Source organism: Hemiscyllium ocellatum, chromosome 16, assembly GCF_020745735.1.
Source record: "Hemiscyllium ocellatum isolate sHemOce1 chromosome 16, sHemOce1.pat.X.cur, whole genome shotgun sequence".
Lineage (NCBI taxonomy): Eukaryota > Metazoa > Chordata > Chondrichthyes > Orectolobiformes > Hemiscylliidae > Hemiscyllium > Hemiscyllium ocellatum.
In genome coordinates, this window is record NC_083416.1 from 44,889,135 (window position 1) to 44,905,344 (window position 16,210).

Genomic DNA, 16,210 nt, shown 5'->3' on the forward strand with positions numbered 1-16,210 from the left:
TGCTGCTGTGCCAACATAATGGAGGGTATCTCAAGTGCGAAGATGAGTCTTGGTCTCTATAATTCACTGTGCAGCAGCCATGATGCTGAGCACATTGTGGATAATACATTTTAGTGGGTGGTCACACTTCAGGTGAAGACTGAACAGGCAGAAAGGGTGTGGGTGACCACCAGAGTAGAGGAAGGTAGGCTGTACAGGAGTTCTGTGTGGCCATGTCCCTTTCTGATAGAACCCGAGTCATACAGCAGAAAATATACAATTTTGGAGACTGTTAGGGGACAGTGATTGCAGGGAAAATCAGTGACAACCAGTGTTAAGGCACAATATGTAGGTCTGCTCATGATTGAAGGAAGAAGAATGAGTTGAGTGAGGGACAGACAGATATTTCTGGCAACAAAAAAATTGCAGAATGGTATGCTGCCTCCTCTGGGTCCGGATTGTTGCTGGACAGCTGCAGGGCATTTCTGAAGGGGGAGTGCAAACATCCAGAGATGCTGATACCTCAAAGTTTGTGGGAAGATTTGTAGCTCGGGTGCTCGTTGTTGTGGTTCTGTTCGCCGAGCTGGGAATTTGTGTTGCAGATGTTTCATCCCGTGTCTAGGTGACATCCTCAGTGCTTGGGAGCCTCCTGTGAAGCGCTTCTGTGATCCTTCCTCCAGCATTTGTAGTGGCTTGAATCTGCCACTTCCGGTTGTCAGTTCCAGCTGTCCACTGCAGTGGTCGGTATATTGGGTCCAGGTCGATGTGCTTATTGATTGAATCTGTGGATGAGTGCCATGCCTCGAGGTGATAGGTTCAACGTCCTGTTGTGTGTTCCGAATGCACAGCAGGTTGGCTATTGTTTCTCTGGATAGGGTTTTGTCGATTAGAGGTGAACAGTGCCGTTACATTGAACAAGACCATGGTTTCTTCCTTGTCTGTGTTTATTTCTGATGATGTCCAAGAATTCCTGTGTTGATTGTATAGAGTATCTGGATCCGCTGATCAACTAGCCACGACATGAAACGACACGACCAGCTATCCTTAGTAGCCACACACACAGATGACAAGCAACATGAATTCGACTGGGACAACACTACTGTTATAGGACAAACCAAACAGAACAGCCATGGAATTCCTAGAGGCATGGCATTCATCCACTGATTCAATCAACAAGCACATCGTCCTGGACCCAATATACTGGCCACTGCAGCGGATAGCTGGAACTGACAACCGGAAGCGGCAGATTGAAACCACTACAAATGCCGGAGGAAAGATCACAGAAGCGCTTCACAGGAAGCTCCCAAGCACTGAGGATGTCACCTAGACAGGGGATGAAACATCTGCAACACAAATTCCCAGCACGGCGAACAGAACCACAATATACTGGTACCCATTAGTACCAACACATAGGTGGGAAAAGGAATGGGAACCTGTAACGAGAATTTAGGGAGCTGGGAAGTACATGAAGACCAGGACACACAGGTAGTAATCTGTGGATTATTTCTGATGCCAAGTATGAGATGATAGATACAGGAGGTTAGTCCGGATGAGTACATAGCCAGAGAGAGATCGTGCAGGAAGGGGATCTTTAGATTTCAGGAACATAGGTTCCACTGCCCCGCCCCCCCAAAATGGTACTGGTACAAGGCGGATCGGTTGCAACCAGGACAGGAATGGGAGCAACATCCTTGTGGGCAGGTTTAAGAGTGCTCTAGTGGAGAGTTTAAACTGACTTGGGATCCAGAGAATTTTCAGCAGGGGGAGATGAACAGCTAAAATTAAAGAGACCACAAGTGAGTCAGGAAGGCATAGAAATTAAAAGCATGTTAAGGCACAAGGGAGTTTGGCAAGGTTGGATTGTGTTTATATTTAATGCAAGGAGTCTAGCGAACAAGACAGATGGGTTGACAACAAACTAAAACATGGGAGGTTGTAATTGCTGCCACTGAAACATGGTTGAAAGAGGGGCAGGATTGATTGCTCAATATTCACAGATGTAGGGTCTTCAGGTGAGAGAAAGGAGAAGGCAAGAGGAGGATTTGTTGTAGTTTTCATAGGAACTGATTACAGGAATGATGAGGGGTGACATATTCTCCTAAAAATCAAAGTACGTTGATTAAATTTAAAAAGCAAAAAGGAGCAATCACATTTCTGTGGTTCTGGGGTCACATGGGAGCCAGTTGAGGCAAGGTCAGCAAATTTCCTTCCCTAAAGGATATTAATGCACCAGATGCATTTTTCTGACAACTGACAATGGCTGCGTGGTCACCATTTAGACTAACTTTTTGGCATCCCAAATTTTATTGAATTAAAATTTTGCCACTTAGCACTTTGTACCTAGATTCCTAGAGTATTACCCAGGGACTCTGGACTACTAATCCAGTGACACTGTGACACTGCTTCCAATTCTCCTTGAGGAACATTTCATGATGTAATTTATTGACTTTGTTTTAATTATGTTGAATGGGCAATCCATTTTATCCTTTCTCTTAGGATTTTTCCAATTACTTTCAACACTTGGCTTTTGTTTAATAATCTATACAACTATTGCAGCCTATTTCTGTTTACCTTAATGTAATGTTTCACCACTTTAAATATTGAGTTTTACCTTATCCTGTTGGGATGAGGAATTCTTAAGTTCCCAAGTTTCTTTATGAATGAACCAAAGCCTCCATTCTTTATATTCTGCAATTGATTCATTTCTTTGCCCTGCTCATTGTATTGCTTGCCCATCTCTCTGTCCATTTGGATGTAAACGCAAAGTAAATATAACAAAAAAACTATTGATAAAATCGGGCTGGAGACAACCATACAGAACACAAGGAGTGCTGGAGTCACTTTCTATGCATTCCAGCTCTGATTATCTCGATCAAACCATCTTTTTATTTTGTGCTTCAAATCCCTTCGCCTAATGGCCAAGTAACCAGTCACCATTTGTCAGAATGAACCCAGGTCCACAGAACATTACCTGTCTGAATTAATAGTCTAATGATAATACCATTTGGCCATCATCTCCCCAGTTCACTGGTCACACAAGGCCTCAAATATAAATATTTTTCATCCCTTGTTTTTAATCATTTGTGGCCTTACTTCATCCTGTCTGTTGTCTTCTCCAGCTTTATCTGCTCCACCACCTAATCTTCTGTTTTCTTTGAAACAGGCTTTTTTATTCTTGGCTCATTACTTTAGCTAACTGTGCCCCTAAGTTTTTGACTTCTCTTTTTTTTGTGCTTCCTTTTGAACAAGATTTTGGTCACCCTTTCTAATATACTCTTGATTTTTTTTCCATTTTTTTCCCCTACACTTTCACATGCTGGGACATTTTCTTACTCTGAAGGTGCAATAATGCAACTTGTTCTGATATCCTCCCCCCCTAGTGGTTATTGAATTCTGTTAAATCAGAATGCTCAAGCAAAGTGCTTCCTTAATCTGACACTTGTCAATGCTCTCTGGACTTTAATTCCTGTCTGTAGCTCGAACTCAGAGTTAGAAAGACATCGTAGAAGTTGGAAGACTCTATCCTGAAATCCAAGTCATAGTAGACATTCCTAGCAACCTGTTAAAATTTCCAAAATTCAGTACTTCTGTCAATCTGTTTAAACCAATGTGCAAAATTCTGCTTACTATCTGTTATTTTTATTGTAGGTAATGTCGTCATCTTTTGCGACCATTTGCTTTCTCTCCACCCCCCCACCCCTTAATTCTTGAAGTTTAATCGTGGCCACTGTTTCTGATTCCACTTTTTAAAGTCACTTAATTGCATCACCTAGAACCAGATTTGACTTGTTTGTTGCAAGAGCAACTTTTCATTGAGGGAAAATCTTGGTTTTTTTTAGAAAAATTATTTATTCATCATCTTCTCTTCCTTTGGATAATTGAATTGGCTTGCATTTATAATATTATCCTCGTTCTAACTTTTCCATAATTTTGTTCTATTTTACTTTGAACTGTTTGCCGATCAGACTGCCAGATCAATGTAAAAGCATTGTTTGTATAATTTCATATTTTAAATAGTTAGCTCCACAACTTTGTTTAATTCTAACAACTACCATTTTCCTCCCTCAGCTCCCCTTTATATTTATTATTAATTTTAACATCGATGCAGCCATGCTTGATGTGTGTTGATTTTCAGTTTGAATTAGCTACTCTGGTTCCTTAATGTTTATAGTAGAACAAAGGGAATGTAGTTAGGGCAGCAGAACTAAGGGAGATGATGGCCAAGTGGTATTATCACTATTCAGACAGACCCACGTAATGTTCTGGGGACCTGGGTTCCACCTGGCAAATGGTGAGTGGTTACTTGGCCATTAGGTGAGGGGGTTTGAAGTACAAAATAAGAAGATGGTTTGACCGAGATAATCAGCTGGAATGCATGGAAAGTGACTCCAGCACTCCATGTGTTCTGTATGGTTCTCTTCAGTCTGACTGTATCAATAATGTTTTGTTATATTTACTTTGTGTTTGGAGCTTGGTGAACTTCAGTTTTTTTCACATGTCTTGAGTATGTCTGTCTTTCAATGCACACCACCTAAAAACAGTCTTTCAGATGTCTTCAGTGCATCCAGCTTCAGAATTTTAAGATGTTCATTTTTGGCATGCATTTACACTGTTCAGTCTTTCAAGTTTACTCTGGTCCCTCTGTTTACAATGTCATTAAATATTTTTGAAGAACAATACACAGGATTTATATAGACTGTTGAGTCATCACATCAAATTTGGTTCCATTCAGTAGTATCATGGTGCCATGTTGACAGCACCACGTTGCAGTAGTTTGAGAATCTTGAGAATATTCATTGTTTTATATCAGGTGAAAGTAGCATTGTTTCGAAGTTGAGTTTTAGAATTCTTAACTAAACAGTTATTAATCTGTTGCTCTGAAATTTAGACTGCATGCTTTAGGAGTGGGGAATTTGTTTCGTGAAATAGAAGATATGTGAACAATTGTTTTCGAAGAACTTGTTCATACCATTTTCTAGTTAAATTGATGTCGGTTATTAAGTTGCTTTCTATGTATGAATTAATTGATGCACTTTGTTACTGTAGTGAATTCTATGATCCTAATGCACTGATGATGCATGATGAAGGAGCGGTCATTGTTGGTCTGCTGGTGGGCCTTACAGTTATTGATGCAAATCTTTGTTTAAAAGGAGAAGACTTGGATTCTCAGGTAATATTTGATATCCTATCCTCGTATTTTTTTTAATTGCTTTAGTTCCAGAAATATTTTGGAGTTTGTATATTGTTTATTTTCAGAATAGTTGTTTTATGAAGAGTTGATAGAATCCTTCAAATAAAGCAGATATATGTCTCAAAGCCTGATTTCCATATTCTTGTTGGTTTATGCAGGAAAAGAATATTAGGGGTTTTTCTGTTTCCCTATTGCATAACATGATTAACAGTTGTTGACTTTCTGATCATTTGCACCTTTAAGAAATACCAGATTTTAAATAACATTTTTAAAAACTAATTTTGTACATTAACAATGTGATAAATATAGGGATTTTGGTGTCAATGTTTCTTGATCAGGTTATTCAACAACTATATTAGGTGTACCCTAGAATTCTGTGGGAAGCTAGGAAAGTGATTGCTGGGCCTCTTGCTGAGATAATTGTATCATCGATAGTCACAGGTGAGGTGCTGGAAGACTGGAGGTTGGCTAACATGGTGCCACTATTTAAGAAAGATGGTAAGGACACGCCAGGGAACTATAGACCAGTGAGCCTGACGTCGGTGGTGGGCAAGTTGCCGCAGGGAATCCTGAGGGACAGATGTTCATGTGTTTGGAAAGGCAAGGACTAATTTGGGATAGTCAACATGGCATTGTGTGTGGCAATCATGTCTCTCAAACTTGATTGGGTTTTTTGAAGAAGTAACAAAGAGGATTGATGAGGGCAGAGCAGTAGATGTGATCTGTATGAACTTCAGTAAGGTGTTTGACAAGGTTCCCCATGGGAGACTGATTAGCAAAGTTAGATCTCATGGAATACAGGGAGAACCAGCCATTTGGATACAGAACTGGCTCAAAGGTAGACAGGTTGGTGGTGGAGGGTTGTTTTTCAGACTGGAGGCCTGTGACCAGTGGAGTGCCACAAGGATCGGTGCTGGGTCCACTACCTTTTGCCATTTATATAAACTACTTGAATGTGAGCATAAGAGGTATAGTTAGTAAGATTGCAGATGACACCACAATTGGTGTAGTGGACAGAAAATGTTACCTCAAATTACAAGAGGATCTTGATCAGATGGGCCAATGGGCTGAGAAGTGGCAGATTGCATTTAATTTTAGATTAGTGAGGTTCTGCATTTTGGGAAAGCAAATCTTAGCCGGACTTATACACTTGATGCTAAGGTCCTAGGAAGGGTTGCTGAACAAAGAGACCTTGAAGTGCAGGTTCATAGCTCCTTGAAAGTGGAGTCACAGGTAGATAGGATAGTGAAGAAGGCATTTGGTATGCTTTCCTTTATTGGTCAGAGTATTGGGTACAGGAGTTGAGAGGCCATGTTATGGCTGTACAAGACATTAACTGGTTGGGTCTGCTTTACTAAGGTCTCAGGTGATGAGTTCCAGTTGGGTAGGCCATTGTCTGTTACCAAGAGAATTCATGCTCAGTGGGGCGATTAATTAGTCATAACCCCTTTAAAAGATCATGGGGAATCGCATCTCACCCGTCTGAATCCAAGGGATCCCACTCACTCCTGTGTCTTCCTTCATCGATTTGTCCATGGCTCCATTCCTGTTGCTTTCCAGGTCTGGTTGAGGGGCACATAATAAAGTAGGCGAGCGTCTGTTCTGTGAAGAGCAAAGAGTCATTGCATAGGGCTCAAAGTCCTTTGTGACAATCACCGCTGTGGAGGGTTCTGCTCAAGGTGTTTAGTGTGTTTTATTTTTGTGATCTTCTTCCTAATTTTTGAAGATACTACTATGAGCCCCTTTTTCCATGTTTAGGGAGGGAGGTGCCAGTTCTGTAGCTTGAAGTCCAGATCTGGTTCACTTAGAAGCTTCCTTTGAATCGCAATATTATTAATTCCACAAACGAAGTGATCCCTTAACAGTGCTCAAAGCGGTGACCCGCACACTCTGACTTCTGCAGTCTCATCAAGAATTTGGTAACTGGTTTCTCCAGGAAGTCTATTTGCCCTATTAAACCTTTCGTGCTGCAATATAAGAGATGGTTTGGGGTCAAAGATATGGTAGCAGACCACTATCAGTTAAGCTAAGGATTTTGTTTGCTAAGTAGATTAAATTCTGCATAATGCTGAAAATCGGGGCCCGAAGTGGCCAGGAGCATTGTGAGGTTCTTTTCCTGAGGTTTCACACACTTGATGCAATTTGCGCACGCCAACTTCTGCAGACATTGTTTATTCAAGCTTGTACAGGTTAGGTGATCCCTCTGATGCTCTTCGCAGATGTGTGACATCAAGTCAGATACGTCGAACAAAAAAAATATGGTTACTTTATACAGGTCTGTTGACAATAACAGATGCTATGGCCACAGATGCTGTGGCCGCTCCCCCATAGCCACATGCCACTCAAGACAACCCCCAGCCTCTGTCACATTACCCCAGGTACAATGGTAGGATGAGCTTGTCCTCCGAGAATGCAAATACTAATTCCCTAATCCTGGGGAATCGTTGTGCAGACTATTTCGTGACTCGGTGGTTCCCCAAGACAATGTAGATGTGATGTGCCCTAGCTTGGGGGTGGCCATACATGTGAGTTCTGGCTCCTGATTCTTCCTCAGACAATGTAAGTGTGATGGGCCTCTGCATCAGGGATGATCATGCAAGTGAACCTGAATTGGCTGAGGATGGCTATGAAAGTAGGGGGGAGTAGTAGCAAATGACTGTCTAATTGGAGTGGGAATCATTCGCATTCCTTCCTGACTGTCATCCCCACCCACTTCCAGAATGTTCACTCAGTGTAGTTTAACCTTTTTAATGTTACATTAATGTCGAGAGCGATTCCCATTTAATCTTTTAATATTACAGCATGGCTTTTTGTCAATGGACCTCTTGTATGCCACTCTTGATGTTGAAATAATACAAGGGGAAAGTAACCATTTGTTGTTGAACACCAAAATAGAGCCACTACTTATGGTGTATGTGGGATAGTCCCAGCCCAAGACTGACAGGGATGGGTCTGTTTTGTGATTATTTTTCTTACACTTCATGGATGTTATTACACATCTCTGGAGCAGGTGGGTCTCGAACTCAGGACTCTTGGTTCAGAAGTAGGGAAACTACCACTGTACCTCAGGAGCCCCATTGGATCTGCTTTGAGGTCTTTTTCCTGTTACCAAGGGACCTCCCATTTAGAACTTCAGAGAGATTAATCAATGGTAACTCCTTTAAAATCCATGAACATGCTGAGAATTACTAAGATTGACTTTAAATACCCAAAATAAACTAGCTGGTAATCCTTGGCCATGATTTCCATGTTAAGAACTATATTAACAGTTGACTGTTGTAATTTCAATTATTCCAATTTCTAATCTTGTACCTCAATGGAATTTGCACTTTTTAAAATTATTTTCAGTTTGAATTTAATGGAGGGAAACTTGAACTAATTTGATTAGATAGGAAGAATAACGTAACGTAAGCCTACAAAGCTAAAGTAGGTGCAGCAACAGGGGAACCTGCTGATACATGTGCTCAAATTGGTGAAGTGTATCAAAACATGTTGAGAAAGCAGTGAATAAAGCTTAAGGGATCCTGGGCTTTATCAATGGAGGCATAGAGTACTGAAGCAAGAAAGTTAAGGCAGACCTTTTTTAAACCCTTTTCAAAACATAGAAAATCCTTATCTTCTGTAGTATAGTTTCCTGTTCTGGAAGCATAGTATGGAAAAAGTTCCAAGAATGAGAGACTTGCACTATGTGGGTAGATTAGCAAAAATGGGTTGCATTTTTTTTTTAGAGAAGAGAAAATTCAGAGATGATTTGGTAGACTTTCAACATAATGGGTGTAGGCAGAAAGAAGAACTCTGCTTCTACTGATAGAAGGGTAGAGAACTGAAAAGTTCCAATTTATAAATAATGTAAAGTTTTTTTTTCAAGCAGGAAATGGTTAGGTTCTGTCATGTGCTCTGTGGTTGATTCAGATTCAATCCAAGCTTTCACAGGAGGGTTGAACTGATTATTTGAAGTGCGAGTGCTTGCAATGCTTGAACAAAGGCGAAAGTGGAATGAGTTGAGTTTCTCACAGGGAGCTAGCAAAAATATGATGTGCTGAATGGCCTTATTGCATACTATAAATATTTCATGATTCAGAAGGTCCACTAAAGCATATGGACTTGACTGTCTAATTCAAAAGGAGCATTTCCATCTACAATATTTGATTAAACTTTAATATGGAACTTCAAATAGTTTTTCCCGCATGTTTAAGTGGTGTTTTGGTAAAGTTAAATGGACAGAATCTAAATTGTACTTTCCCTCACATCAATATTAAATAGCTTTGCAGAAGGCATCCTTTAAAAGCTGAGAATCCATGACCATGTTTTCTATTGCTACTGTAATCTTCCTGAAATATTATGAAAATTAATATATGCAGGAGTGGTGTCTCGTAAGTCACTATGATTTCTTTCCTGAGAAGCTGAGTCAGATACTTTTTGTTTTGAACTAAGGAAAGCACATCCTATTTCTCAGGAAATTCCAGCTGAGGCTCTTTCAGAAGTAGAGCCATACTTGCATTCTGACAGTTCTCTTGTCACAGAACTGTTTGGAGAAGGCAAACTGTGTAACCCATTTTCACTGGAGTCAGCTGCTGTATTCTGAAATTAAAGATCCAGTATCATGGGCTGCCATTTTGACAGTAGCTGTCAAATAATAAGTAAATGAGGTAAGTGTGAAGTCAGGTTGCTAAGCAAGTATGGTGCCATGTGTATGGGTGTAAAGTGGCAAGAGGCCAAGTGAGTAATGGGTAAAATTTAGTGTATTTTGGGATAAGTAGGAGAAACCTGGTCTAGAGGCAGCTGAATCCTGAGGGGAATCCCCAGGTGTGGAGGCAGATGAGGTCTGGAGCAGGGGAGGCCAACTCTTGGGAAGAAAGCAAGAGTGAGTCTGAACAAGGGAGGGTAGGGAGCTAGGTCATGAGGGCGTGTAAATATCTGCGAGGTGTATGAGGGGAAAATGGTGTTGGCTGAATACTTATTCAGGAATGGATTATGTATTTGATAGTGTGACTTTTTCTGATTACCTTGATCTATTTAATTTCATTGGAACCCATCAAATTCTGACTTAAATGGTTAGTTTTGGAGAATTTCAGGTAGGAAAATGACTAGCAGAATCTTCCACGTCTGGGGAGCTTCCTTTGGAGTCTGTGACAATGAGGATCTCCATATGCAACTCCCATTTATGCTAGAGTAATACCTTTCTGATTATCAGAAAATTCTAATCTATATTGACAGTTGAGATTTGCAGTTTCATCTTTGCCACCCCTGATTTTGCACCTGGATGAAATTTAACTTGATTTAACTTGTACCTGTTAGTAAACTACTCCTAAATGTGGTTAAAGACTGGGTATGTATACAGTTGACAGACAGTTGGTTCACAGATTGCTTACAGATCCAGTACAAGTATTAGTTAAATCAATTTAAACAGCAAGCTCATTTTTTTTTTTTGATCATAAGCTTAAAGTGGGTTAGTATTTTGGCTTGTTTAAAAAAACTCATAACCTTAAGTTTCCATTCTATTGTAGAATAGCCAAGTGAATACGTCAGTGTCTGAAGTATTTTACAGACCTGTGTAAAGCCAGTTTTAGTTAGTTAGGCAATGAATTTGCACAAGTACATCCTGGTGACAGCTTTTCCCTAACTTTTTTTCTAAAAAAAAAATTCAATATGCTTCATGTATATAGAAATTGATGGAAAGGCACAGCAGCAAAGAAATACCTTCATGGCACTTGGTCACTGCTTGAAACCAAATTGAATGCACCTCTGTTACACACCAGTTTCTGGCCTTCCATTCTCCCCTCCCTTCCCTGAAAAAAGTAAATATGAGATTCATTAGCTGTGTGGTTTTCAACAATGTGCCTATGGAGGAGGCAGTGCATTCAGAAGGTTTGTAAGTAGGTGGTTTGTTACTAAAGACAAAGGTTAACTGCCATTCTAGTAAATGTGTGGCAAGTTACTCGCTCACTCTGTATGACAAGTTTATTTTGCAGACTTTCTGGGCTCTACATATCTCTTTCAAAATGATTGCTTCAAATGTTATGGTTAAATTTAAAATATTTTAGATTCAGACCTGCACCACTAAGTTTGTTCTAATAGATTTCTTGACTTGAGTTTCAGGTGGGAGTGATTGACTTCTCGCTGTATCTTAAAGATGGAGTTCAGGATAATGCTGACTGCCGACAGTGAGTAGTCAAATCTAGCAGTATGGAATTTTTTTAAAAAATAGTGGGCTTTTTTGTACAAAATTTGAGTGATAAAATTGGTGTCCCTTGCATACCTCCACAAATGTGCATATTAACAATTACTTCAAACCAAAGTTTAAATTTTTCTCCAAGTTGTTTTCTTTCGGGGTATGTCTGATGCCACTTCAGTGTTGATATTTTCCTTATGGACTGAAATGACGATTACCATTGCAGACTTGACTAGCCCACTTTAGCTTTTTCCCTTTAGTTTACTTTATAGAATTAACCTAGAATTTAGAACTAGAATCAAGGATTTTAAAGTTGAACTTTTAACTATGTTTCCTTATTTTGCTACTTTTGTACATAGTCATAGAGATGTACAGTACAGAAACCGATCCTTCGGTCTAACTCATCCAGGCCGACCAGATATCCCAACCCAATCTAGTCCCACTCGTCAGCACCTGGCCCATATCCTTCCAAATCCTTCCTATTGATATACCCATCCAAATGCCTCTTAAATGTTGCAATTGTACCAGCCTTCTCCACTTCCTCTAGCAGCTCGTTCCATACACATACCACCCTCTGCATGAGAAAGTTGCCGCGTGGGTCTCTTTTGTATCCTTTCCCTCTCACCCTAAACCTATGCCCTCTAGTTCTGGACTCCTCCACCTCAGGGAAAAACCTTAGGATAAATAGACAATCATGTCCCTCATGATTTTGTAAACCCCTAAGGTCACCCTCAGGGAAAACAGCCCTAGGCTATTCAAACTCTCCGTATTGCTGAAAATCTCCAATCCTGGCGACATCTTTGTAAATCTGTTCTGAACCCTTTCAAGTTTCACAACGTCTTTCCGATAGGAAGGAGACCAGAATTGCACACAATATTCCAACAGTGGCCTACCCAATGTCCTGTACAACCGCAACATGACCTCCCAACTCCTGTACTCAATATGCTGATCAATAAAGGAAAGCAGACCAAATGCTGCCTTCACTATCCTATCTACCTGTGACTCCACTTTCAAGGAGCTATGAACCTGCACTCCAAGGTCTTTGTTCAGCAGCACTCCCTAGGACCTCACCATCAAGTGTTTATGTCCTGTTGTGGTTTTCTTCGCAGAGCTGGGAGTTTGTGATGCATATGGAGTATAAGTCCTGCTAAGATTTGCTTTCCCAAAATGCAGGACCTCCCATTTATCTGAATTAAACTCCATCTGCCACTTCTCAGCCCATTGGCCCATCTGATGAAGATCTTGTTGTAATCTGAGGTAACCTTCTCCGCTGTCCACTACACCTCTAATTTTGGTGTCATCTGCAAACTTACTAACTATACCCTTTATTCTCACACCCAAGTCATTTATATACATGATGAAAATTAGTGGGCCCAGCACATCCTTGTGGCACTCCACTGGTCACAGGCTCCCAGTCTGAAAAGCAACTCTCCACCACCACCACCCGCTGTGTTCTACCTTTTGAGCCCGTTCTGTATCCAAATGGCTAGTTCTCCCTGTATTCCATGAGATCTAACCTTGCTAACCAGTTTCCCATGGGGAATCTTGTCAAACACCTTTCTGAAGTTCATATAGATCACATCTACTGCTCTGCCCTCATCAATCTTCTTTGTTACTTCCTCCGAAAACTCAATCAAGTTTGTGAGACATGATTTCCCACACACAAAGTGATGTTGACTATACCTAATCGGTCCTTCCCTTTCCAAACACATGTACATCCTGCACCTCAAGATTCCATCCAACAGCTTGCCCACCACAGAGGTCCGGCTCACTGGTCTATAGTTCCCTGGCTTGTCCTTGCCACCTTAAAAAGGGGCGCTGTGTTGGCCACCCATCTATTTCCCTACATTCTATATCTTGGTCCTTTTCTAACCTAAATGTTGATGCAACCTTTTAGAATTTGCACCCAGGTACCTTTGTACCTAGGGAATAGCAACATTGTATACTCCTGCAATTCTGTGCTTGAGTATACATGCCAGTAAAATTTAATTTGTATTCATTTGATCTGGCACATGTTATTAACAAGTTTAGAAAGATACAGAAATAACAGGGTTCTTGTTATGGGTGACTTTTAACTCCCTAGTATTGATTAGAACCTCCTTTAATGTCAATAGTTTGCATGCAGCAGTTTTTGTCAGGTGTCCAATAAGGGTTTTTCACTCTATACATAGGTTGACTAGAGGGGAGGTTATCTTTGGATTTGGTGCTTGCCAACGTATCCAATTTCTTGGTGGGAGAGCGTTTTGGTGATAGTGATCACAGATCCCTTATCTTCTCCATACTCATGGAGAGGGAAAGAACAGGCTGTGTGGGAAAGTATAAGGGGCGGCACGGTGGCACAGTGGTTAGCATTGCTGCCTCACAGCGCCAGGGACCTGGGTTCAATTCCCGCCTCAGGCGACTGACTGTGTGGAGTTTGCACGTTCTCCCCGTGTCTGCGTGGGTTTCCTCCGGGTGCTCCGGTTTCCTCCCACAGTCCAAAGATGTGCGGGTCAGGTGAATTGGCTATGCTAAATTGCCCGTAGTGTTAGGTAAGGGGTATATGTAGGGGTATGGGTGGGTTGCGCTTCGGCTGGTCGGTGTGGACTTGTTGGGCCGAAGGGCCTGTTTCCACACTGTAAGTAATCTAATCTATTTAGCTGGGAGACAGGGAATTACAATGCAATTAGGCAAGAACTGGGGCGCCTAACCTGGGAACACACATTCTCGGAAATGCACCCCAGAAATGTGGCGGATGTTTGGAAGCATCTACTCAGTGCTGGACAGATTTGTCTGACTGACTCAAGAAAGGGAAAGTAGGTTAAAAGAACCTTGGGTGACGAGGGATGTGGAACATCTAGTCAAGAGGAAGAAAGCTTAAGGTTGAGGAGGCAAGGATCAGGTAGGGATCTAGATGGTTACCAGGTAGCCAGGAAGGAACTGAAGAAAGGAATCAGGAGAACAAGAAGGGGACATGATAAAGCTTTAGCGGGTAGGATTAAGGGAAACCAAGGCATTGTACGTTTTATATGAGGAGCAAGAGATTGGCTCTACCCTCACTCTGGCCAATCAGGGATAGTGGAGGGAACTGGTGCCTGGAATTGGAGGAGATAGGGGAGGTCCTTAATGAATACTTTGCTTCAATATTTACTGAGAGGGACCTTGACATTTAAAGGCAGTGTGAAACAGACTGATATGCTCGAACAAGTTGATGTAAAGGAGAATATGTGCTGAAAATTTGGAAAAACATGAGGATAGCTAAGTCCCTGGGTCAAATGGGAAATGCAGAAAATGAGGGAAGAGATTGCTGCACCTTTGGCAATGAACTTTGTATCTTCACTGTTCACTGGAGTAGTGCCAGGTGGTTAGAGGGTCATGCCTCACAAGCCTTATTGAATTCTTTGAGACTGTGACAAAACACATTGAAGGTAGAGCAGTGGATGTAGTGTATGTGGATTTTGGCAAAGCGTTTGATAAGGTTCCCCATGGTAGATTTATTCAAAGTGAGGCATGGTATACAGGGAAATTCAGCTCTCTGTATACAGAATTGAAATTAGTGGTGCTGGAAAAGCACAGCAGGTCAGACAGCATCTGAGGCGCAGGAAAATCGATGTTTCAGGTAGGAGCCCTTCATCAGGAATGAGGGGGCTGTGATCTCCAAGATCTGCAGTCCTCATTTTCACCTGGATACAGAATTGGCTGGCCTTTAGAAGACAGAGGGTGGTAGTAGATAGAAAATATTCAACCTGGAGTTTAGTGACCAGTGATGTTTGACAGGGATCTGTTTGGGACCTCTGCTCTGTGATTTTTATAAATGATTTGGATGAGGAAGTGGAAGGTGTGATATTGAAGAGTTAATTTGCTCTGCTGACCTGCAAGAAACTGAATGCCCTGAGGGGGTAGGGTGGTGTGTCTTTTGTCTCATAGGTGGAATGTGGGAGGTTTACATTCTCATGTTTTGCCATTCAGGGATGATTTGCATCGTCATCATCACCACCACCACCTATTCAGAAGTCATTTGGAACATTGCAATTGAAATTCTGACTGTATCCTATAATTACAAAGAATACAATTCATACCGTTTCTGGCCATTAAGGGATGATTTGCATTATGTTTGTTTCTGGAGGTGAGGTGGTCACTGCATTGTGTTTTTAGTGGCATGTGACTGGGGGTTGTCTTGTAGCAGTACTAACTGATGTAAAGATTTTGTATAAAGGAAGGACTGTTTCCTTTTGTTCAGAGAGAGTCTTTGCCATGACCCTATAAGCCCTACGAGGTGTGTTAAAGGTTTCTCCAAAGCTTGTGCTGTATAGTGCTTCATAAGTTTGGTTGCTTGTTCAGATGATGTGTTGCAGTTGCATAAAGTGTGCAAGAACCTCAAGAAAAAGAACTTAGCATAAGGATGGGTTAGTAAGTTTGCCAATGGCAAAGGTTGATGGATCGGTGAATAGTGTGGAAGGCTGTTGTAGGTTGCAACGGAACCTTGACAGGATGTAGAACTGGGCGAATAATTGGCAGATGGAGTTCAACCTGGAAACGTATAAGGGATTTTGAAAGGTTGCATTTGAATGTAGAATACAGGGTGAAGGCAGGATTCTTGGCAGTGTGTAGGAGCAGAGGGATCTTTGGGTCCATTTCCATGGATACCTCAAAGTTGCCTCCCAACTTGATAGGGTTTTTAAGATGGTGTGTGGGGTGTTGGCTTTCACCAGGGGGATTGAGTTTTTAAAGGCCACAAGATTATGCTGCAGCTTGACATAGCCCTGGTTAGATGACACTTGGAATAATTTAGTTCTGGTCACCTCATTATAGGAAGGATGTAGAAGCTTAAGAGAGGGGGCACAGGAGATTTACCAGGATGCTGCCTGGACTGCAGGGCATGCCTTATG

General features: G+C 41.4%; 1 protein-coding gene across 2 annotated transcripts in view; it reads left to right on the forward strand.

Annotated features, from left to right (window-relative positions):
* Nucleotides 1–16,210, forward strand: part of rufy1 (RUN and FYVE domain containing 1) — an 81,103-nt gene that overhangs the window by 15,870 nt on the left and 49,023 nt on the right. For both annotated transcript variants that reach the window (XM_060836796.1, XM_060836797.1), the window contains 2 exons: nt 5,026–5,149; nt 11,270–11,334. In XM_060836796.1, the coding sequence (XP_060692779.1) occupies nt 5,026–5,149; nt 11,270–11,334 (189 nt within the window). The remainder of the gene's footprint in view (nt 1–5,025; nt 5,150–11,269; nt 11,335–16,210) is intronic.